This window comes from Pan paniscus, chromosome 15, assembly GCF_029289425.2.
Source record: "Pan paniscus chromosome 15, NHGRI_mPanPan1-v2.0_pri, whole genome shotgun sequence".
NCBI lineage: Eukaryota > Metazoa > Chordata > Mammalia > Primates > Hominidae > Pan > Pan paniscus.
Genome location: NC_073264.2, coordinates 91,990,649 through 92,016,378, shown reverse-complemented (window position 1 = coordinate 92,016,378; position 25,730 = coordinate 91,990,649). Strand labels below are relative to the sequence as shown.

The following is a 25,730-nucleotide window of genomic DNA, read 5'->3' as shown; positions in this document are numbered from 1 at the left end:
CTGTACATGTTGGGCGGTTTGAGTAGGAATCATAATCAAATGTTCTTACTCTGTAGCCTCAGATACGTTTTCTTTGTTTCACATTTAAAATAATATGTGTCCTTTTAGGTATGTTTTTATAAATTGCTTCATGGTTATAAACACTTTATAACAATAAGTGCACAGGGGACCAGAGTCACTGCTAACCCACAAAATACATATTTAATTTTTAGAATGACCTTATGAGATGAGATAATAGAACTTTTTCCTCTCAAATAGACTGACTAAATTTCTTTAAAAACCATAAGAAACATTAGGAACTGAGGCATATTTGAAAGTCCATTCATTTTACAACCATTTAGTACATCACACATTCTTAAAACTGGGAGGGATATGAAGTAAGTTCATTGGTATTAAGTATAGATTGTATGTTTGAAAGACTGAGACTATTTGGTAGAAACTGTGGATTATGCACATTTGTGTCAAGCAGATGCAAATATATTAAGATAATTCATGTGAAGTATAGTATAAGATGAGTTAGGGAAACAGAAAGTCACCTTCAAAGGGATTATTTTGAGACAGGAGAAGGTATAGGGATAGTGCTTCTTCAGCAGCAGAAATGGATTTAAAAAGTAATAAACTAGGAAATGTTGAGATGGTAAAGAGATTAACTGCAAGAATTTCTATCAGATGATCCAAATCTTCTCAGTGACATAGGTTGCAAGGTGACAACTACAAGGTGTAACTGCAGCATTATCCAAGCCTAGGCTAAGGAGAGTGAAGACAGGCTGCAGGAGGAGGAAGCCAGGGCAAAGCTCTAGAGCTGTGCTTCTCCATGCGTGTAAGTGTCCAGTATATATCCAAATGACATTGAATGGGACTGAAGAGCAAAGACTCAGAATGCGTCAAGTCTGCTTGCATTGGGACTTTGTGTTCAGAATTTTAAATCTTAGACACAGAACCAGTAAAAGCAATGGGGATAGTTTAGATTACTGATGGTCTTCAGGAATTTCCAGTCAATTGTTTCGTATTAGGATGTAGTACTAACTTCTTCAAAAGATTTATTAGAATTGTGACTCTCAGACCGCCTAGCTAGTTTGATTTAAACAGAGCCCTCAGAATTTTTTTCCCATGAACTTCTCCACCCTGCCAATAGACTTAGATATAAAGGTTTTAAGAGCTTTGTTCCCTTAAAACAACTTGGGGCTGCAGTTGCCAATGGAAAGTTGTCTTCTGCTGTAAGTCATAACTGCTAGGAAAGCTTCAGTACTTTTACCTTCACAGGGGTTCCCTTTCTTTCCCCCCCCCCCAGGCCTTTAACAAATACAAGAGAGAGGGGTTTTGCCTTCAGAATGTCGATAAGGCCCCTTTGGCTAAGAGAAGAAAAATGAAAAAGACTAGCACCAGTACCGAGACGCGCAGCAGTTCCAGTGAGAGTTCCCATTCTTCTTCCTCTCATTCTCACGGTAAAACTACACCCACCAAGACACTGCAGCCCAGCAATCCTGCCGACAGCAATAACCCGGAGACCCTCTTCCAGTTCTCGGACTCAGTAGCTTAGGCATGGTAGGAGTGTATCAGTGATCCATTGCACCTTTATTCCCTCAGCATATGCCTGAGGCGATCTTTTATGCTTTTAAAAATGTTTCCCGTTGGTCTCATTGGAATCTGCCTCCTAATGATTTTTTTCAGGAAAACCTGTTTGGTTATCCTCATTCAAAAGCACTGGACAGAGAATGTTACTGTGAATAGAGCACATATTACTCTTTTTAGCCACCTAGCATGATGCCAACAAGACTATTCTCGAAAGAGCAAAGGTTCCTGTAAATTTAATTAGGGCTAGATTTGAGCTGCTTGTAAGTCACAGGTTTTCCAGATGTCTGCCAACAAGAAATGACTCATACTGTGATGATACCTTTTGCTTTGCCTTGTGGACAATGTGGGTTTTTGAAATTTGCACCCTTCAAACAATGATTTATCAGAGAAAGGGGTCTGTTTTCAAAAAAGATTCTGTAATGAATTTTATGTGTGGCATATACTTATTTCTTGAGAGAAGATTTTAACTTATTGTTTTTATTTTATGGTTACATATGATGATAACCTGCTATTATTAAACTTTTTCTAAAAAGTGAAAAAAAAAAAAAGATATAAGAACTCAAGGTCCCATACTCTGTATTCGGGATCCATCTGAGATGCATGCTAAGCTATGTGTATGTTTTTAATTTTGCACTGCTCTTTCCTGGCAATTTGTTTTAATGGTTATTGCAGAATATTAAGGTACATGTCTCTCTGTTTTAAGTAATATTGCACTTTATAAAAAAGTATGAATAAAGCAAACTATTTTATAAAGTGCACTGTTTAAAGCATTTGCACTGTATTTTTGCCATTTATTTTCATTTTCTACTTTAAATTTGTCCTCACATCCCTCTTCTACTTTGTATACAACAAGTAGAATGGGACATGTTGTGTCATGTAGTCAGCCACTTATGCACCAATGTGAGGAAAACCTAAAGGGAAATTAAACTAAACACTGTGCTTCATATTTGTACACTGTGTTTTACTACAGTGAGGAATTTCCTCCTGTAGTCATATATTATGTACATAATATTTTAGAATCATACCTATGACTTGTTTGGGAATTTTTCTGTTAAATTTTAAATCCAGAAAGCATATTTTATAAACTTATGCAGAGCACTTTTATTGCTCAAAAGTTCTGAATTCATACAGAAAACAAGTACTATGTGATGAAAACATTTCATTAAAAGATTGCTGCATTTAAAAATACAATTAATTCGTTCCCTATGCAAAAAAAAAAAAAAAAGAAGTGATAGGGTTTGTATGTTATATTTTCTTTTAAAGCCATCGCGTGAAATGTCAGGACTGAGAAAAGTGATTTTTTTGCTTTGTTTACAGGAATCATGCTTAAAGAGATAATGCCCAACATGTTTATTTTATAGTTTTTGTTAATGATAACCTTTTGAGCATTAGTTTGGAATTTGGACATGATATTTATTTATTCCTTTCTTGAGGTTATAGCAGCATTAATTTCAACCAGTTATGAATACTAAAAATATTGCACTCTATGTAATAGTAGTATATTTATTACTAAATCAATGTATATATTAATAGCACAGGCAAAAAATGGGAAATATTAAAATATTTTCAAAATATTATATTATCCTGTTCACATTTTGTCCACAGTGGTTATTGGGAATAATATTTTACACTTTTTGCTGGCCCAAATGGCTACATAATATTGAGTTAATGAAAGTTTTCTACTCCCAGCTTTCAGTTATTCCTAGTAATTATGGGAAATTTTGTGTGAATTATTACCGAACTATTGCTAATTCACAAAATGTGATTCCATCAGGCACAGATCTCTAGTAATCAAGAAAATGACCATATTTATAATTATATTGGACATATTGGGAACATATTTGGCTCTTCAAGCCATTTTTTAAACTGTGCATCCTGGTAGAAAATACTAGTTATAAAGTACAAACTAAAGGGACTATGTTGCTAATAGAAAATGATCCAGAAAAATGGTCAGACAGTATACAGATTGATGATGTGATTGATTTCATTGTGAATATTGGAAATTAATGGGTTTCATTTTCATTTATTTCCCTTGCCTCTTCTTGAGGAGGATTCGACAGGCAATGAAATGGGTAAAAAGGCAGTCAGACTAACAGGAAGAAGGAAAGATAGGCTAGCCGTCAACTGATGAGCCTGCCGGAATAATCTCAAATGGACTTTTGAAAAGACCTTAACAAACACTGTTGCGCTCTTGTCAAATATCTTTATCTACACCCTACTTGTAAGTACCAAAAAGACAGCATTTGATGCCAAGTTTGAAGCAGTTAGGTCCTATGCAGGCTGTGTATTAACATACAGTGAATTGCACTTTAAAATTCAGAAAGCTTTCATTTGGTCACATCAAAAATAAACACTACAAAATATATAAAAATGTTAAATGATAGGACTCTTTTTTGGTATTAAGAGTAAAATAGAAGAAGATCTAAGAAATACAAATACTTACATTATTTCTCTTTATGACATTAACTTTGGGACTAGAGCCACACCACCCCCTCCCTTCTTCACTTATTGATTGTATTGCGTATAATTTTCATGCCAACATAAATCCTGATTCATATATTTTGTAACTGTATATGACAAATTGAGAGGCAAGAATAAGAAAAGGAAGATAATAGAGGAAAGATGTTAAGAAAGACCAGTTTATTCTAATTACTCTGCCAGATCCTGTGTCTGAAAGAGGTTAATTAGCATTTTGAAATTGATTGGCTGAGTGTGGTGGCTCAGGCCTGTAATCCTTGTGCTTTGGGAGTATAAGACTGGAGAATCACTTGAAACCAGGAGTTAGAGACCAACCTGGGCAACATAGTGAGACACTGTCTCTCCAAAAATAAAAATAAAAATTAGCTGAGCATGGTGGCTCATGCCTGTAGCCCTAGTTATTCAGGAGGCCAACATGTGGAGGATTGCTTGAGCCCAGGAGTTCGAGGCTGCAGTGAGCTGTGATCACACCACTGCACTCCAGCCTGGGCAACAGAGCGAGACCCTGTCTTAAGAAAAAAAGAAATTCATTAATTCTTCCAAACCTTTATAAAGTAAGAAACCACTGAATTACTAGAATAGAAAGTCAGTCTCCTGAGTTAATTTCCACATTGTTGTCTGTCTTGGAGTCACAGGTTCATTACCCAAGAAAACTGCCTTTTAATTTTTTTAGATTACTGCTGATTTCTTAAGTATGTAAATGACTAACTTTTAAATATAAGGTAAGTTATTTTAAAGAAATCTACTAAGATAGAAGTCACTTTTTTTAAAGTAAGGAAATTCCTTTTGTATCTCAGTTTATGTTCTCAAATACACTACTTTATAAAAGTATACAATTTACTGGATACTTATTCACCTTGCCCCCATTTCAAGCGCCTGTTATTGTCATATTTATTAAAAACAGGGTACCTCATAATGGTGAAAAGTTCTAAATTATTGGGTCTATATGTGCCTTAGACTGCCTGATTACTTTGGCTGTTCTCCCAGTGACTGATAATAATAGCATGATTTGAGTGTTCATGTGAGAATACATCTAATATTCCTTAAGATCTAAGTAAATAAGTTAAATTCTGATATGCCACTTATGTCAAAATAATTGTTATATAGATGAATTATTACTGTAACATCATGAAGTATCTTAAAATTATATGACTTTTGGCCTCTCAAATGTCTTACATGATAATACCCCAATTTCCAGTCTTTGATTGTATACCTCACGTAAGTGTCTGTCATCACTTGATACCTGTATCTGGCACTAAAACAAATGTAGCCGGCTCTAATGAAATTTGAAGTTTGGATAGGAGACATTGTAAAACTCAAGAATGGGAAAAAAAAATTTTAACAGAAGTATGTATGAAGGAAATATTTTAAGTATAATCTACCCAAAGAAAATAACTGCTACAGCCAACATTAAAGGTTTTATTCCCTGTTTTGTTAAGTAACTTCACTGCAAATTGTGACATTCTTTAGAGAAAATATTTTCCTTAAGAGTAGTTATTTACGTGTTTTATTGGGGGAGCATATTTTCAGGGGGGCAACATCTTCCTAAGAACATTTGATTAGCCTCACTTCTGTCCTCAGCTTCTATATTGCTTACTTTTCAAGATATTTCTTCTGAGCCCTTTTCTTTGTATGCCCAGCTCCCTGTTATGTAATTAAGTAGTTGATTACCATTCCAAATGCTTCCCCTACTCAAGGCTGTTGTCCACCCTGTTTCATGAATTTGTGAATTAAGTAGGTGCCTAATATTTTCCTACTATTAGGGTGAAAAGGAGTAAGAAACTAAAGTGGCTTCCAAATGTTTGTGTCTTGGTTTCTTCACCCTAGTGCAAAATAGGAAATGTTTATTGGCAGTCATTTCTTTTCCATTACTCCTTTTAACCACATTACAAAAAGCTAGGATTTTGTGTCTAGAAGGAGACTTGTATTAAAAGACAAGATTCTTAGTAGTTATTCATCAGGCTTAAGTTTCCTGGTGTATTTCTTGTGGGAGAGGTAGAAGGACATTTTGTAGTAGTATTCTAACTATTAATACAATGCTGCTTGGGTTATCAGAAAGTATTGAATACTTCAGATAAGTTAGTATTTAGTATAGCAGCTGTTCTTCAGAGCACAGGAAACTGGGATAGTATGTAGTATTATGCTGTTTCCATTATTGTTTCTCATTGCATAACACTTTTAATTTATATGGTGGTATACAATTTGCCCCTTTACTAAAAAAAAAAATCTAGTTTCATTCTTGTTCCTTGCCACATTAAGCAGTTTTTTCATTTACGTTTTAAATTTTCTTAATATTAGAAGAAAAAGAAAACAGAACAAAAGAGAAATGTCATGACTTAGAAAAGGAAATTTTAAGTTTTATGGAATACTGTAGCTTTATTTTCTGACATTTCTGCTTATAGATAGATTAGAAAATCCTTGTTTCTTTTGTTTGCTTTGTTTTAAAATCCAGTAAGGTTGAGGAACTTGACATTTTAAAACTGCAGTTTTATTTTTAACTACATAAGAGGCTGGTCATGTGAAATGTGCACTGCTATGTTGGAATGGATATGTATGTGACAACCTCATTAAAGCTCTGTTGCTGTGGTAGGCATTCAGTTATTCCTAATAGTTTATTTTAGGTACTATACTGCTATCCTATTTGCTGAAATTATAAATACTAGCAATGTACAATAATTCTCATTCTTTGGCTGAATAAAAACAGAAATTTAAAGGTGCTGTGTCACATAAACAGTTAATGCCTCAGTACTAAAGTTTTGAAAAATATTCCTAAAAACTTCACAGGCATGAATTTTTGAAAAGAAGAAGAAACCACATATACACATAGAGGAATTTTTAAAGACTGGCATTTTAAAGTATAGCTGGTAAAAATGGTATGTATCCTTATGTGTAGAATTTAAACTTCTTGAAAATAATCTAAGCTGCAACAATCTATGTAACTGCTCTTCCACAGTTTTACATAAAGATAAGAATTTGTCTTACTAAAAGGTAAATGGAAGATTAAAAAAGATGAAAAACATTGTTTTTCCTCTATTCTATGTGGACAATTAAAAGTATAGCCAAGCCTCAGCTCAAATGAGTTGCCTTTGTGTGAGACAGGGTCTCACTCTGTCACCCAGGCCGGAGTGCAGTGGCGTGATCACAGCTCACTGCAACCTCCACCTCCTGGGCTCAAGCAATCCTTGTACCTCAGCCTCCTAAGCAGCTGACTAAGTAGACTACAGGCATGAGCCACCATGCCCAGCTAATTTTTTTTTAATAGCTACAAGGTATCAGTATGGTGCCCAGGCTAGTCTCAAACTCCTGGCCTCAAGCAATCCTCCCACCTCAGCCTCCCAGCTTTGCCCAGCCATGAGTTGCTTTGTGAGTTGTCTTCCTTAACTGCATCAGTTCATCCCGTACTCCGTACATGCACTTTTTCTCGTATTGTTTTTCTGTTTTTCTATGGTGTGTCCACACTCATTTGTGTATTTCTACACTGGTATTTCACTCACTACTTATTAAGATATCTGCATGTGGACCTACATTTATAAATTGTAATTCCGTTCAGAGAAATAAGAACTTGATTGGGACAGAGCTGGGAAATGTTTGTGATGAAAATTATTAGGAATAAGGAAATAATGATGCTGTGTGAGAAAGCAAGTAGACTTACAATTCGGAGATAGAAACATCTGCAATCAACATAGAGAAGGCTACTTTACAAAAATGTTATTTCAGTGCCCGTGTGGACAAATCTCTTTAAAAGGCTTTGTCTACTGTGTACATAAAGGAACTTATAAGCTTCATAAAGTGCTTATTTTTCTCTAGGAAGCCCATGTGATAGCTCTCTCCTCTGTTTTCCCACTCCTTCCGCAGCTTTTCCTGCTGCCCACTGCTCCAAACACTGACATCCAGTGGCCAGAGACCAGTCCAAATGGAGCACTAAAACTACATATAGATAGTGATCATATTGTTTAAAATGTTATTGCAACATGGTGTGTAAAGTGCACAGGTCTGAAATATACAGCTCAATAAATGTTTACATATATATGCGCCCATATAACCGTCATTCAGATCAAGATGAGGCTCCCAGTCAGTCTCATACATAACCACCACTCTGACCTCTGTCACTATTGTTGACATTCCTATACATGGAATTATCCAGTCTATAGGTTTTTGTGTCTGGTTTAATTTGATCAGCATTATGTCTGTGAAATGCATCTATGTTGTTGCATGTAGCAATAACAGTAGTTTGTTCTTTTTCATTGCTCTGTAGTATTCCATCAGATAAATACATCACAATTTATCCATTCTCCCACTGATAGATATTTTGGTTGTTTGTAATTTTTAGCTTTTGTGTTTAAAGCAGCCATAAGCATTCTTGTGCATATATTTTAATGGACACGTACACTCATTTCTCTTGTGTGTCCACTTAAAAGTGAAACAGCTGGCTGCAGTGAGCCGTGATCGCACCACTACATTCCATCCTGGGCGATAGAGTGAGACCCTGTCTCAAAAAAACAGACAAAAAAAAGGAGTGAAACTACTGAGTCATAAGATGAATATATATTTAGCTGTAGAAGATATTACCAAATAGTTTTCAACAATGGTTGTACCAATTTACATACCCACCAATAATGTGTAAGTGTTCTAGTTGTTCCACATCCTCATCAGTACTTGGTACCATCAGCCCTAGTAGTTTAGCCACTCTGACAAATGTGTATATTTGATTGTGGTTTTAACCATTCTGGTGATTTTGTATTTCACTGAGATTTTAAGGTGTATTTTCCTGATAAGTAGTGATATGTGGAACACCTTTTTATATTTTTATTACATTCGGCTATCCTCAATTAAGTGCCTGTTCAAGTCATTTGTTCGTATTTATTGGGTTGTCTTTTTTTCTTATTGACTTGCAGGAGTCTTTTATATTTTATGGATATGAAGGTTTTTGTCTGATATTTTACCATAAATGTCTTCTCTTTAGTTTGCTTTTCTACTTTCTAAGTGCTTTCCTTTGATGACCAAAAATTTTATGAAGTCCAGTATACCAGTCTTTTATTTAATTGCTAATACTTTTGCGTCATATTTAATAAATGTTCACACCAAGGTTATGAAGATATTCTTATATTCTTCTAAAAGCTTTATTGGCCGGGTGAGGTGGCTCATGCCTGTAATCCTAGTGCTTTGGGAGGCCAAGCCAGGTGGATCACTGGAGGTCAGGAGTTGGAGACCAGCCTGGCCAACATGGTGAAACCCCATCTCTACTAAAAATATAAAAATTAGCCAGGCATGGTGGTGCATGCCTGTAATCCCAGCTACGTGGGAGGCTGAGGCAGGAGAATCGCTTGAACCCAGGAGGCAGAGGTTGCAGTGAGCCAAGGTCATGCCACTACACTCTAGCCTAGGCAACAGAACGAGACTCTGTCTCAAAAAATAAAACTAAAAGCTTTATTGTTTTACCATCCACATTAGGTTTACAGTCCATCTACTGCTGATATTTGTATATGATGTGAAATAGCCAAAGTTTATGTATTTCCATGTGAGTATTAACTTGACCCAGCACAATGTATTGAAAAGCTGAGTTGTAATTTTTATGAAGTCTTCATATCTGGTAGTGTAAGACCTCTAACTTTTATCTAATAGTTCTAATAGTTTTGGCTATTCTTAATCCTTTGCATTTCCATATACATTTTAGAATCACCTTGTTAGTTTTGGGGGCAGAGGATGTTAGGGTTTAATTGGTATTGCATTGAATGTATAAATCAATTTCAGGAGAAATTATATCTTACCAATTTTGAGTTTTCCAATACATGGACATGGTATATCCCTCTATTTACTTAGGTATTTAATTTGTCTCACCAGTGTTTTATAGATTTACATGTAGAGGTTAGATTTATATCTAGGTTTTTGACAGTTTTACTTTATTATCAAATTGTTTTTAATTAGTTTATAGAAATATAGTTTTTTGGGTATATTACCCTTTCACTTAGAAACCTTGCTAAATTCACTTTTTAATTCTAATAATTCTGTATATTATTTTAGATTTCTTTAAGTCTACAGTTATATTGTCTGTAAATAATGACAGTTTCATTTCTGCCTTTTCAATTTTTATTTTTCTTGCCTTATTGAGCTGACCAGGACCTCCAATAACGTGCTAAATGAAGTAATGACAATGGACTCCTTTAACTTCTTCAACTCAAAATAAGAATTCAATATTTTTCTATTCTATATATATTTTTTTTTTTCTTTTCTTTCTTTTTTTTTTTTTTTTTTTTTTTTTGAGACGGAGTCTCGCTCTGCCACCCAGGCTGGAGTGCAGTGGCGCAATCTCAGCTCACTGCAACCTCCACCTCCCAGGTTCAAGTGATTCTTCTGCCTCAGTCTCTCGGGTGGCTGGGACCACAGGCATGCACCACCACCCTCAGCTAATTTTTGTATTATTAGTAGAGATGGGGTTTCACCATATTGGCCAGACTGGCCTCGAATTCCTGACCTCGTGATCCACCCGCCTCAGCCTCCCAAAGTGCTGAGATTACAGGCATGAGCCACCTCACCCAGCCCAATATTATGTTTTATTTAATTTTTTTATAGATATCATATAGCAGATTGTTTTATTTCTAATTTTCAGAGAGTTTTTACTAAATACTTTTTCTGCCTCTGTTGAGATAATCTTGTATTTTTTCTTCTTTATTCTTCAATTTTCAAATGCTGAAAATAGAATAAATTCCATTTTCATGATGTATTGCCCTTTTCATATATCAATGGATATAGTTTGCTAATATTTTGCCTAAGATTTTTGGATCATAAGAAGGATAGACCTAGACTGGGTGTGGTATCTCACACCTGTAATCCCAACACTTTGGGAGGCCAAGAGGAAGGATTGCTTTAGCCCAGGAGTTGGAGACCAGCCTGGGCAACATAGTGAGACCTCATCTCTACAAAAGATTAATTAGCCAAGGATGGTGGTGCACACCTGTAGTACCAAATACTTGGGAGGCTGAGGTGGGAGAATCACTTGAGTCCAGGAAGCAGAAGTTGCAGTGAACCAAGATTGTACCACTGTACTCCCACCTGGGCAACAGAGCAGGAGCCTAGCATTAAAAAAGAAGAAGAAGAAGAAGAAGGACAGACCTGTAATTTTTCTGTCTTTAATATTTTTGTCAAGTTTTGGCATCAAGATTATTCTGGCCTCATAAAAAAAAGTTGGAGATGTGTTCCCTTTTTTTCTACACTCTGGAAGAGTTTGCACCTGATATTATTCCTCCTGTTTAAAATAATTCACCATTGAAGCCACTTGAATGAGAAGTTTTCTTTGTGGGAAAGTTGTCATTAATTGGAATATATCTTGTCTACTTACAGTTAATGTAATTATTATTGGTTTTAAGTCTACCATCTTACAATTTCTTTTACATTTTTGTCCTATATCCTCTTGGTTCCTGTATTGTGTCTTCTTTTGATAAACCAAATATTTTCTTTTGTCCATTGTTTCTTCCTATGTTAGTTCGTTAGTAATTTTTAGAAATTCACTTAGTACCTTAAAGATTACAGCTTGTATCTTTGACTTGCTGCCTTAAATTGGTACATTACCACTTCCCAACAATGCAGGAATTTTATGACAGTTTAAATCTGTTTTCCCCTCTTTTTTTTTTTTTGAGATGGAGTCTTTGTCACCAGGCTGCAGTGCAGTGGCACGATCTTGACTCACTGCAACCTCTTGATTCCCTGGTTCAAGCGATTCTCCTGCCTCAGCCTCCCGAGTAGCTGGGATTACAGACACACGCCAGCACGCCCAGCTAATTTTTGTATTTTTAGTAGAGACGGGGTTTCACCATGTTGGCCAGGATAGTCTAGATCTCCTGACCTCGTGATCTGCCCACCTCAGCCTCCCAAAGTGCTGAGATTACAGGTATTCCCCCTTCTTCCTTTTGTGTTATTGTTGTCATGTATTTTACTTCTACATTCTATGTATGTTTTATCTCTATATATGTGTTTTAGACTTCATAAGACATGATTTTTATTAGTAGTACTACTACTATATATTTTAAAGACTCTGGCTGGGCACGGTGGCTCACGCCTGTAATCCCAGCACTTTGCGAGGCCAAGGCCAGTGGATCACCTGAGGTCAGGAGTTCGAGACCAGCCTGGCTAACATGGTGAAACCCCGTTTCTACTAAAAATACAAAAAATGAGCCAGGAGCGGTGGTGCATGCCTGTAATCCAAGCTACTTGGGAGGCTGAGGCAGGAGAATCGCTTGAACCTGGAAGAGGGAGGTTGCAGTGAGCCAAGATCGCACCATTGCACTCCAGATTGGGCAACAAGAGTGAAACTCCATCTCAAAAAAAAAAAAAAAAAAAGACTCTGTATTGTTTGTTTGCACACATATTTATGTTTTCTGGTGTTTTTCTTTCCATCCTGCCTTTTTTACTTCCATCTGGGATTACTCTTCTTCATCTGGAGAATTCTCTTTAGTATTTATTTTAGTGCCAGTCTTCTGACAATGAATTCTCTCAGCTTTTGTTTTTTGAAACCTTCTTTCTTTTGCCTTTATTTTTCTGTATTTTTATTTTTTTAAGATAAAATTCATGTATCATGTAATATACCCATCTAATCATTCCATTCAGATACAATTCAATGTTACCTTTATTTTTGAAGGATATTTTTGCCTTGTATGAAATACTAGGTTCACCATTTTATTTATTTATTTATTTATTTATTTTGAGACCAAGTCTCACTCTGTCACCCAGGCTGGAGTGCAGTGGCACAATCTTGGCTCACTGCAACCTCCACCTCCTAGGTTCAAGTGATTCTTGTGTCTCAGCCTCCCAGGTAGCTGGGATTACAGGCATGCACCACCACGCCTGGCTAATTTTTGTGTTTTTAGTAGAGATGGGGCTTCACCACATTAGCCAGGCTGGTCTCAAACTCCTGACCTCAAGTGATCTGCCCACCTCGGCCTCCCAAAGTGCTGGGATTACAGGTGTGAGCTACTGGCGCCCAGCCTAGGTTCACCATTTTCAAGATATCATTCCAATCCTTAAGTTCTGTGGAAAAAGCCATTAGTTATATTTCCTTTGAAGGTAATGTGTCTTTTTTCTGTGGTCACTTTTAAGATTTTCTCTTCGTCTTTGTTTTTATTTTTTATTATACTTTTAAGTTCTGGGTTACATGTGCAGAACGTGCAGGTTTGTTACATAGGTATACACGTGCCCTGGTGGTTTGCTGCACCCATCAACCTGTCACCAAATTAGGTATTTCTCCTAATGTTATCCCTCCCCTAGCCCCCCACCCCCCGACAGGCCCCAGCGTGTGATGTTCCCCTCCCTGTTTCCATGTGTTCTCATTGTTCAACTCCCACTTATGAGTGAGAACATGCGGTGTTTAGTTTTCTGATCTTTTGATAGTTTGCTGAGAATGATGGTTTCCAGCTTCATCCATCCTAAGATTGGTAAACTTCCTGAATCTGTTGGTTGATGTCCTTCCTTATTAGAATTCTTAACCAGTCATTCTTCAAATAGTTTTTTCCAATCCGTTCTCTCTCTCCCGTTATCTAGGATTGTGTGTTATACTATGTTCCATATGTCTGTTATAGTCCTTTGTTTGCCATCTTAATTTCTCCCTGTACTTCAATCTGTATAGTTTTTACTGACCTAATTAACTTATCCTGTTCTGCTGAGCCTAATCAATTTTAAATTTAGTTGTATATCTTATATTTTGGATTCTAAAATATCCATGACACTTTTTTGTAGGTGCCAAGTCTCTGATCAGATCTTCTGTCTTTTCCTCTATATTCTTGAACACATTAATCAAAGTAATTTTAAAACTCTTGTCTGAGAAATCCAGTGTCTGAATTACTACTACTAGTTGTTTGTTTCCATTGTCTGTTGTCAGTCATTTGGTGCTGTTTTTTAGCATGCCTTATAAGTTTGGTGAAATGTCATACATTGTGTGTTAAATACTGTAGGGGCTTTGAACGATGTTATCTTCCTCTAAGATGGTTATGTTTTCTTCTTGCAGTCTGATAAAATACAGCCAGATCACTGTAATCCTATTGAAGGTTGGTTTTAGACTTTGTTGGGCTTGTACATTTCAGTTTTGCTCTTACTCCTAGCATATGGCCTCTTTGGGCTCTCATCTGAAAATCTAGGGTGTTTATCAGGGCCACTTCACCTCGGTGACCTTGAATTCCAACCTTTCCCTCCTCAGTACTAAGAGCTGCTCAGCTCGTTAGCCTCCCATCTGCTGCTTTTTGCTGGATTTCTTGAAGTCTCACCTTGTTGCACAGGAGTCTGCAATTGGCAGACACCTCAAGGAGATACTGTACCAGTATTTCAGGCTCACTTCCCTGAGGTTTCTTCGCTCTGGGATTTTGCCCCTTAAGTCCTAGCTACTTTCCCAAGCTCCAACTTTTGTCTCTTCAACCAAGTGGGATTACTGCTTGCTGCTAGGTATTTATTTCCCTGTGTTGTGAATTTGCAGTGCCTTGAAGAAGTAATCAAAATGAACACAGAGCTCACCAGTGTGCTTCCCTTTTTTCCCTCCTTTCAGCTATTTTATTGTAGCTCGTCAAGTTCTCCCTGCATTGGTTTGCTCCCTGTTGCCTATAAAAGATGTTCTACTTAACCCTTTTCCTGTTTGCCCCAAGAATACTTGCCAGCAGCACTTGCTGCTGCAGTATTTACCCCAAGATAACTTTGCCACGAACTCTCGCTTTTATTATTACTTTCGTTTAGCTCTAGTATATTGACTTCAGAAAAAAAGGACATCGTTCTCTTTATAGCATTCTGTTCTTAGTAGTGGTATTTCCATTTACAAAGTATAATAATTCTCGATCGCTGAAAATGTCGAATCCTAGAAAATGTAGCATTCCTACACGTGATGTTAACATCATTCTCGAACAGTTCTTGGACAGAGATTTATTTAATGAATTCGATTTTTCTAAAATAGATGATTTTGATGATTCAGATGCTTCTGATACTAGTTCTGTTTAGAAATAACATCAAGAACAGTTTTTATATTTTATTTTCACATTGAAAATCAGTCAGATTTGCTTTAGCCTCAAAGAATGTGTTTACGTAAAATTAAATGAATGCTGGCAGTGAGCTGTACTTTTTTTTCTAAACCGGAAAAGGGTTAATATAGCTTTCATCGTTGTTTTCAGTAGGAGGGCTAGTCCAATCACAAGCTACTCTATTGTGGCCAAAAGCAAAAATCTGGTGGTAATCATTTTTAATCGCCCTTGTTGATTTCTCCGCAGTGGCTTCTGGCATTGATAACTTGGTTGTCACATGGTCATATGTGAAGGCACCCAGTTTATTCATTTGTTCCTTTGTCCATTAAATAGTTTTTGAGCACTTCTTTCAGGCCAGGTATTACTCTAGACACAAGCAATATAACAATATTTAAGATAAGATCTGTGTCACTTTGGGACTTGCAGCCTGTTTTTATAGAAAGGCTACTAAATGGTTGCCGAGTCGGACTTGTGGTAATTAAAATAGACTTTTCTTGTGTGGGGGTTGGGAGTGAGAAAAAAGAGACTGGAATCTTTTGGATGATTACATCTTCTTTATATAAATATTTTTAGCCTTTTGAAAAAACTCTGTAGAGCTTAATGCAGTTCACAGTTCACCCACACTACATCAATATTTGGCCTACCTTTTGCAAGCCCAATTCCCTAACTATGAGTTTCTGTGTTACATAAAAATCTCACCGGGAGCACAATTATTTGACAATTTGAGTTGAAACTCCAGGAACTGATTTATGGAGAACAAACTTAGCTCTGAAATTATGTCTCTTTATGAATATCGACATGAAATCTGATGAAGAATCATCCTACTGTGGTTTCCCATTTTAACTTCTGTTTTTGAAAAACATTTCAGATGCAACTAAGCACTTATTAAATGCTTCGTGATACCAAAAAATGGCTTGGTGGTCTTTGTCTTCCAGAATAGCATAAATTTCAGTGTTACCAAGATAAAAATATAATCTGGGCACATGTCACTGTTAAAATATTATAGTCAGATCAAGAATTCTATTCCTGTCTTTGTTATTCTTTCCCACTTGGGAAACTTTATCCAGTGGATTTTTTTTTATTACAAAGACGTATTCCAGAGATAACAGTTTGTACTTCTGATTATGATCCCTGTTCATGTGATCAAAAGGCAGCAATAATAGGACACTGTCATATATGGTAGCTCCATAGAAACTAGGCTGCACTGGGAGGACAGATTTGCCATCTTGAGCACCTGTGGCTTGGTGTTCTCGAAATTGTAGCCCCTTTGGAATGGCTGAAGAACTACCAGTTAAAGGTAAAGAAACCAGACACACAAGGCCACGTATTGTATGATTCCACTTACATGAAATGTCCAGAATGGGAAAATCCATAGAGACAGAAAGATTAGTGTTTTTCAGGGGCTGGTGGGAGGGGGAAATAGGGAGTGACAATGTATACAGGTGATGGGGTTTTGGGGTGATGAAAATGTTCTGGAATTAGGTAGTGGTAATGGTTGCAAGACATTGTAAATGTAGTAAAAAACAATGAATGGTACACTTAAAATGAATTTTATCTTATATTTTAAAAAATCACACACAGGCCGTGCACAGTGGCTCACGCCTGTGATCCCAGCACTTTGGGAGGCCGAGACGGGTGGATCACCTGAGGTCAGGAGTTGGAGACCAGCCTGACCAACATGGAGAAACTCCATCTCTAATAAAATACAAAAATTAGCCGGGCGTGGTAGTGCATGCCTGTAATCCCAGCTACTCGAGAGGCTGAGGCAGGAGAATCACTTTAACCCGGGAGGCAGAGGTTGCAGTGAGCCTAGATCGCACCATTGCACTCCAGCCTGGGCAACAAGAGTGAAACTCCGTCTCAAAAAAAAAAAAAATCACGCATAGCTAGAAAGGCTGTAGCTAGTTTGAGGAAGTCAGTACTAACACCTGGCTATTCAGAGAATGCCATCCTGCCCCCCTTTCTTTGGCATCAACTCTGAAGCATAGTTATTTTATGGTTGGAAAATCTTTCCTAACCAGAGATTAAGCTCTTGGGGACAAAGTAAACTTGTCTCTTACAGGAAACACCAAAGTTCCAGCTTAACAGAGAAAGGGAACCTCCTTGGGAATCATACTTTTCCCATTATTGGGTAGTGCTCGGACAGATGTCAAAGTGCTGTATGTTTCCATGGTAATCATATCCAGCTTATCATTACTTGTATCTTTGCCCTAAAGTTTAATTTCTTACTTTGGGAGTCATTGTAATAATGGGAGCACCGGCCTTTTGGGAGGCCAAGGCGGGTGGATCACGTGAGGTCAGGAGTTTGAGAGCAGCCTGGCCAACATGGCGAAACGCTGTCTCTACTCACGCCTGTAATCCCAGCACTTTGGGAGGCTGAGGCGGGCGGATCACGAGGTCAGGAGATCGAGACCATCCTGGCTAACACGGTGAAACCCCGTCTTTACTAAAAATACAAAAAATTAGCCTGGTGTGGTGGCGGATGACTGTAGTCCCAGCTGCTCAGGAGGCTGAGGCAGAAGAATGGCGTGAACCTAGGAGGCAGAGCTTGCAGTGAGCCGAGATCGCGCCACTGCACTCCAGCCTGGGCAACAGAGCAAGACTCTGTCTCAAAAAAAAAATACAAAAAAAAAAATACAAAAATCAGCTGGGCATGGTGGTGGGTGCCTGTGGGCCCAGCTACTTGGGAGGCTGAGGCAGGATACTCTCTTGAACCCAGGAAGCAGAGGTTGCAGTGAGCCGAGATCACGCCATTGCACTCCAGCCTAAGCGACAGAGTGAAACTCCGTCTCAAAAAAATGAAAAATAAAAAATAATGTAAGTACCAGGCCTTTGTTTGAGTTCAGTTTTTCTTTGGTGAGCACTTTTCTAAAATCTCTCTCATCTTACCTATGTTAACTTTGTCTCAGAAGCAGGCTCATTTGTGCAGTTAGCTGAAATATCTATTCATAAAGTCATTTATAGCAATTGTCTTTTCATCAAACATAATACCTTTAAAATAGCAGAAAATTAATGCCATTCATGATTTTGCCATTTTACTAAGTAGTCAGAAGCTATGTCTCCCTTAGTCCCATCATATACATTTGAAATATCTTTATCCTAGATAATCTGTATTCATTTGAATGCAAAAGTTTTATCAATATGAGTGAACTTATACATCTTTTTATTCGCTCATGGAGATATCACTTGAAACTTTGTTCCTGGCAAAGCAAAGAGATGAAATGTATTGAAAAAAATCGATTAGACTTTTAAAACTTCAAAATACTTTTATAGCAAATGTAAATAAGATTGTTTCTAACTGCAGAGTGTTTTACATAAAATCTTTATGTGAAGAATTTATATTGCAGTACAATAAAGTCAGTGCTTTTTATATGTTTTGAATGGTAAACATTTTGAAGGTATTTTTTGAAGTAACTAGGTATTGACATTTTTTAATAATATATTTTGAATAAAGCACACCTAAAATGCATGAACTTGTGTAAGTATTTGGCATCATTAGTCTAGTTGTACATATTTTTAAAAATAAGAATGGGGTTAGAAGATAATGTATTTGTAGTAAGTATAGTATATTTTTTACTGAGTGAGTCGGATACGTCTTTTAGTTATTTGAGTAAAGTCTACTGTTAAAGTATTCCAGATTTTTAAATTCCAGTGTCCTTGCTGTGGAATCTAGTGTTGGCTTTCTGATGTCAGAATAATCAAACCCTGCTCATACACACATCCAGAAAACTTTTTCTAATGATGATACATTTAGCAAAATCTCAAGTCTTTAAAAATTCTAGTTAAATAGACTTACTTGAGACAAGTGTACATTGTGAAATCTAAAATAAAAATGTGTGACTATATAATACATAATCTTCATTATGTAGGCTATTTCTAAAAACAGTTTCTGTGCTGATTTCATGTTAAGTTTTTCAAACGTTAGCAGATTATAATGGCTACAGTAAGTTTTGTTCTAAATCTGGTAGCCATTTATTATTAAATGATTAATGATTAAACATTAATCATTTAATAATTATTTAGGAATTATAAATTACAATGTCAAATCTTCATACATCAGGCTCCTTGCACTATAATTACTTAAAATTAGTTTGCATCAATAGTCTATATAAACAGATATCTTAGTTTAGAGGAAAAAATATTCTATTTTCTAGGTACTTTAATAGTTTGGTCTTGTGAAAATTACATAGGTGTGTGTTTATGTATGTGTATACACACATGTATTGGGGGCTTACAATACCAAATTAATAAGACTGCCCCTCACTCCTTAAATCGACTATCTGCCCTGCCAGTAATCCCCCACCTGTACTGGTATATACAGAGTTTTCTCTGGTATAAATGATTAATCAAGAAAAAGGGTGTGAAATATTTGTGTTCGTTTCTTTTTAAAATGAATAATGGGATACACATAAACTAGTAACACCACATTGATTTCCTAAAGACCTAATACAGCTTTAAGAGGGAATAACATTCCAGAGCTCCAGGATTATTTTAATTTAGCTTTCAAGATGGTTACGATTTTGATTTAATATAGAGACTTCAGAGTGTTAAATTTTAGGGTTTTTTTTTTTTTTTTTTTTTTTTTTTGTATTTTTAGTAGAGATGGGGTTTCACCATGTTGGTCAGGCTGGTCTCGAACTCCTGCCCTGATGATCTGCCTGCCTCGGCCTCCCAAAGTGCTGGGATTACAGGCGTGAGCCACTGTGCCCAACCTAAATTTTAGGTATTTAAAACATCCATTGATGCTTTGTTTTGTTTTGTTTTGTTTTTTAATTGTTGTTACTTAAGGGATGCATCTTATTTATTTGGTTGACTTTTATCTAGACATCATAAATGTGATGCTTACTTTTTTATTAGCCACTTCATTGTTGATGTCTTAATGGGAGATCTTAGTTTGATGAATCTACTCTTTGAAATTTTAGTTTGATTAGTCATTTGTTTCTGCTAGGTTTTGGCTTTTGTTTTGTTTTTTGAGTGATAACCTAAGAAGTTTCTACAGTGGAAAATATCATTATGACATCTTCATCCCTTATAAAGTTGTTTCATTTAGAGGAATTTTTCAAAGCCTATGTTGAGAAATGGGCAAATTAAGTAAAGCATCATAACAATTTTTTTTATAGTGAACTCATTTTATTTATAGAACAGCAAACACATTCACTCTTTTTGCTAACATCCGGGGCTTTTTTCATTGTGACTGCTTTGCACACTTAAAAATGTTTCTCCCAGGCCGGGCACGGTGGTTCATGCCTGTAATCCCAGCACTTTGGGAGGCCGAGGGGGGCGGATCACAAGGTCAGGAGATCGAGACCATCCTGGCTAACATGGTGAAACCCTGTCTCTACTAAAAATACAACAAAAATTAGCCGGGCGTGGTGGCAGGCGCCTGTAGTCCCAGCTACTGGGGAGGCTGAGACAGGAGAATGGCATGAACCCGGGAGGCGGAGCTTGTAGTGAGCCGAGATCGCGCCACTGCACTCCAGCCTGGGCAACAGAGCAAGACTCTGTCTCAAAAAAAAGTTTCTCCCAGCAAAGGCTAACTGGAATTTATTTTTGTTTAAAGACAAATACTTTTAATGTGGATAAAATAAAAGTTGTAAGTATGACTTTCATGTGGCAAACTGGAAATTTAGTGGTTAGTACTCCATTGCAGCATTAAATACCAATTCTTTACAATAGGGTGCACATATCAGATGCTGTTTTTCCCTTAACCTTTGCACTTTTCATTGAAAATGTTTTCAAATCAAATCTTGTTTTATTGGGTTTCACATGATTGGACTAATACTTACATATATGCTTCTTTTTAAGGTATTTAGACATTGAAAATTAGTTATTTCCTTATGAGCCATAGCTTTGAAAAACCATTTTAGAAGAAATTTCCATTTTTTAAACAAAGAAGTGTTGGGAGGCTGAGGAGGGCAGATCACAAGGTCGAGACCATCCCGGCTAACATGGTGAAACCCCGTCTCTAATAAAAATACAAAAAATTAGCCAGGCATGGTGGTGGGCACCTGTAGTCCCAGGTACTTGGGAGGCTGAGGCAGGAGAATGGCGTGAACCCGGGAAGCAGAACTTGCAGTGAGCCAAGATCACACCACACCACTGCACTCCAGCCTGGGAGACAGAGCGAGACTCCGTCTTAAAAAAAAAAAAAAACAAGTGATTTCTTAAAGAAAAGATACCGATAATTTGTCTTCGCTGTAGATGAATGCCACGTCTTTATATACTAGGACTATTACTGAATAATACTGTTTATTTCTTTAGATCAACGAATATATTAAATTCTGTCTTTTTTGTTCAAATAAACGCTGTGAGATGATTGGGAAGGCTGTGTGTTGAAGTTAGATGCAAAGTTGGACCTTGTACAGCGAGCCTCTTGTGAGAACTGAGCCATGAAAGATAAAGCCTGTCATTCATGTCTGCCTTGGCCTGTGCCCAGCTTTATCAGTAAAAACTGAATGGTTTTTAGATATCTACCAGCATCTAAAGAGAAATACCTTCATCCTCTAGAAGAAAACAAGGTTACCCAAAGAGCTCACTTAATTCCTTCCTTTTTCCCTGAACCCTTGGTTTTAAGTGAAGAGTAAAATGTACTAGATATGACACTCTCTCTGAGTATTACTGAGGATTTTGTGGAAAAGGCAGTTTGGTACTTTATTTCCAGCTTAGCTGCAGACTTGGTGACCCTGAGCAAATCACTCAGCCTCCCTTTGCCTCCATTTCTTCATCTGTAAAATGGGGATAACCTGTGCCTCCCTGTCTCACCAGCATACTGAGGGATCGATTAAAGAGGATAAAAAAAATCCATAAGGTACACTGATTCCAAAGATGGGTAGAATGATATTTAATAATGAAGACTTTCTGTTATATAGCAATTTAATTTTAAAAGTATCTTTACCAGGCCAGGTGCGGTGGCTCACTCCTGTAATCCCAGCACTTTGGGAGGCTGAGGAGGGTGGATCATGAGGTCAGGAGATCAAGACCATCCTGACTAACACGGTGAAACCCCGTCTCTACTAAAAGTACAAAAAAATTAGCCAGGCATGGTGATGAGCGCCTGTAGTCCCAGCTACTCAGGAGGCTGAGGCAGGAGAATGGCATGAACCCGGGAGGCGGAGCTTGCAGTGAGCCGAGATCACGCCACTGCACTCCAGCCTGGGGGGCAGAGTGAGACTCTGTCTCAAAAAAAAATAAAAATAAAATAAAAGTATCTTTACCCACTTCTCTGTAGTGAATATTGACTAGCATTTTGAAGTAGGAACTAACAAAGTATAAAATTAAGTAGATTTTTTATATTTATGGCTATTATTCTAGTAAAAATTTATGGTGTCCACTGTCGGTCTGAGTGTGGGTTTAAAATATATCATTGTGCTTGGCTAATTTGTAGAATGTCTTATTTGAATTGACTTCATTTATTTCAGAGGAATGCATAGATGATCAGATCAAACTGTCGTCATAGCAGTGTTTTCAGCACATACGAGAATCTTAGAGTTTAGGAGCCTTAGAGCTCACCCAGTGCAATTTCCTGCCGGAAGCAGATTCCTTCCTGGTGACCTCACCAACAGGTGCTTGTGCAGCCTTTTCCTGAAAACTTTTTGGGAAAGTGGGGGCTGCTACCTCACTACTTTGATGTGTACCTTTTGTTCAAGAACTTTCTAAAACTTGGAGCTAATCATGGGTTATTTCAGAAGATGTAAGCATTTTAAGTTTTTTATTGAATTCCATCCTTATTTAAAAGGCCTGGTTATGTAACATTTTGTTTGTTTGTTTGTTTGTTTTTTGTATGGTTTCCCACATTGATTAGGTTGTTTTCTTAATAGTTTAAAAATACTTTCTTCTCTTTCTATTTGTGTCTTCTTCCATTTAGTATTTATGGGAGGGAGCAAGAAGGGAAAGAATGTCTATTTTTAAAACTGACTACAATCATGACTGTTCTTGTCATTCTGTAGCAGCTGGATTTATTACCATCTCTTATTTAAAGGTCCTTCAGAACACGTTGAAGCAGTTCATTTCAGGTCAATGGCTGGTAAGCAATGTCAGGACCTCTGGGGAAGGGGAAGCTGACGGGATCCCAGAGGAAAGAATTGAGGTTGTTCGCTCCCTTGTAGAAAGCCCACAGATCCCTTCCCAGACTAGAAAAAAAGTGCCAGAGTGTCCTGAAACTTTCCTTCTAAGGCACATTACTTCAAAGAGACTGGGGATTCCTTTGTTTTAAATATAGGTGGGGTCTCACAGTGTTGCCCAGGCTGGGCTCAAACGATCCTGCCACCTGGGCCTCCCAAAGTGCTGGGATTACAGGCATGAGCCACCATGCACGGCCATGGAGATTCTAATGTGGTGCCAGCTGCCAGGTAAGAAAGCGGTGAGACAATGTGTTGATTTTCCTTTACTACGTCAGGTTTGAGGACATCATCTAGCATCAACGGGTAACGTCACCCTTTGTTCCATCTTTGGGAAATAATAGTAGTAGCTTGTTATTGTTAGCTGACCGCTACATTAGCATCAATAAAGTAAATCCCTTTAACTTTCCTTTTGGCCTTCCCTTTCTCTCTCTGCCTCCCCACCAGCCCCGACTCTCTCCTGTGTGCGCACACATCCACACACGCCTCCATGGTATTCCTTCTTTTTCCCACCTAAGGGAAGCTGTGCCCGATCTTGCTGCAGTCCAGGTCACCGTACTGAGATGAGTCAGCCACAGACTCTAAACACTAGCAGCGATTAGCCGTATGTAGCCACCAAGTGCACTGTTTTAGACAGGTTTACACAGCTCTTTGCTGTCCACTCACATCAGCTGTGTAGTAGCCCAAGGCAGCCTGTCAGGCAGAAGAATTACCAACCAAAGTGGATCTATTCATAAGATAAAAGATCCGGAGTCCGTGCCCTCTTAAAAAACTTTTGTCTTCAGACATATGGGTGCGTGTTCATCTCTGGCCAAAACTTTGTTTCCAGTTTCAAAGGGCTGGTTGCGAAGGTGGCCTTGTAACCTTTCTGTTGCCGGCTCTGTTAGTTGCCTGATAAACAGTAGCTAATTCATCCTCCTCAGAATTTGAGAGTGGCATCTATTAGATTCAGACCACCAAGGTGCCTGCGCGGGCTCCCCTGGTTACGACTGAGTCCTCTTTTCTCATCTGTGGGGTGAACGCTTCTATTTGCAGAAATTTGCTTGCATCTTTTTCCTTTTATTTACTATTACTTTTTAGAGATGCGGCTTTGCTCTGTTGCCCAGGCTGGAGTGCGGTGGACTCTTTTCTTTTGTTGATCTTTGCCATCCTCTGCCTGGCTTAATGAGGTTCTTTCCCTGCGTATTTATGTCCCAGGAGCTCACCTTCCCCCTAGATTTTTAAGAAGGAAGCAGAAAATGTTACAAAGTATAAGGGATTCTATGAAGTCCATAGATAGGATTTGCTTTGGGAGTAGATGATTTCTTCTTATTTTGGTGTAAACATCAATTTGGATGGCAATTAGAATGTCTTTAGCCTCTTTAAAAAGCCCTTCTGGGGCAAACCTTTGCAAGTCACTCAGCTGGCATGTAATGAGAATTTTATTTGCATGGCTTTTTTTTTCTAAGTCTCTAGAAGAACATAAGGACATTCTGAACATGCAAGGAATACAGTTATTCTCACATCAAGGATCAATTTTATTTTGTATCTTCATTTTATGTCATTTTCCATTATTTTATTCATGTTAATCTAGCATTAATTCCCCCCAGAGGGAATGATATTTTTGCTTGCTGCCACCTGTGTTATTGACAGCTTTTCTTTATCTGCTTTTCTGAATTTCATATTTATATACTTTATTGTAGTTTTTAAAAATCTATTCTAGCTGGGCTAGAATCTTCCAAGTATTAATTTATAATGAACTTCCCTCTTCTGGAATTGTTTAGGAGGGCTAATGTTCCATGTTCCCTTCGTTGCTATAGAAATGAAGTTATTTCGATGTTCTTTGAGTGCTTCATTATAGTGATAAGTGGTACTGCCTTTGATTAAAGGTGAGCTATATGGAGTTAAGCATTTTTATACTGGTAACTATTTATTGAGAATTTTCAGAATTCTATAGCTACTTGTCTTTAACAGTTATAAGAGGCATGTATTTTTTTTCCCTTCATGGTCTTGAAGTTAGTTTTCTCTTTGTTTGGGTAGATCGGAATGAGTTGTTGAGTTGTGTTGAAAACACACATGAATCAAAAAAGCAGATGTATTGTAGAAATGTGATGTTTTCATGTTTCGGGAATTTGACCGGAAAGCTTTATGTGTGGGTTTTATTTTTAACAAAGCAGTAAGGGCTTACTTTTTACCAACTTGTGTGTGTGTAAAGATGTATTTGTTCAAGCTTTAAGAATAAACCTGTCAATGTACAAATGCCTGATATCTGACTTGGACTTGTGGTTTGTTTGTTTGTTTGTTTGCTTGCTTTTCGGGGCGTGGGGGTAGGTATGTTGGATCTTGGAAATAAGTGAGAGTGTTAAAGAAGCACAACAATCTGTATCAGTGAATTTACATCTTAGAAGACTCACATCAACTTATGCTTGAATGAAAACCGTGTGTGGATAACTGAATGCAGCGTTTTCTGAACTGCCCTGAAGGACGGCTTAAAAGGAGAAGGAAGCCACTCGCCCATTTAGTGTTCTGAAAGGTCTTTTCCCCTAGGACCCATGCATGCCTCCCTTCATCAAGCCCCCATCCTTCGAGGGTT

General features: G+C 37.5%; 1 protein-coding gene across 3 annotated transcripts in view; it reads left to right on the top strand.

Annotated features, from left to right (window-relative positions):
• Positions 1-25,403, top strand: part of RPS6KA5 (ribosomal protein S6 kinase A5) — a 211,671-nt gene extending 186,268 nt beyond the window's left edge. For all 3 annotated transcript variants that reach the window (XM_055097945.2, XM_003832764.6, XM_024925409.4), the window contains exon 17: positions 1,292-25,403. In XM_055097945.2, coding sequence (XP_054953920.1) covers positions 1,292-1,540 — 249 coding nt within the window. In that variant the 3' untranslated portion in view covers positions 1,541-25,403. The remainder of the gene's footprint in view (positions 1-1,291) is intronic.
• Positions 25,404-25,730: the final 327 nt, after the last annotated feature.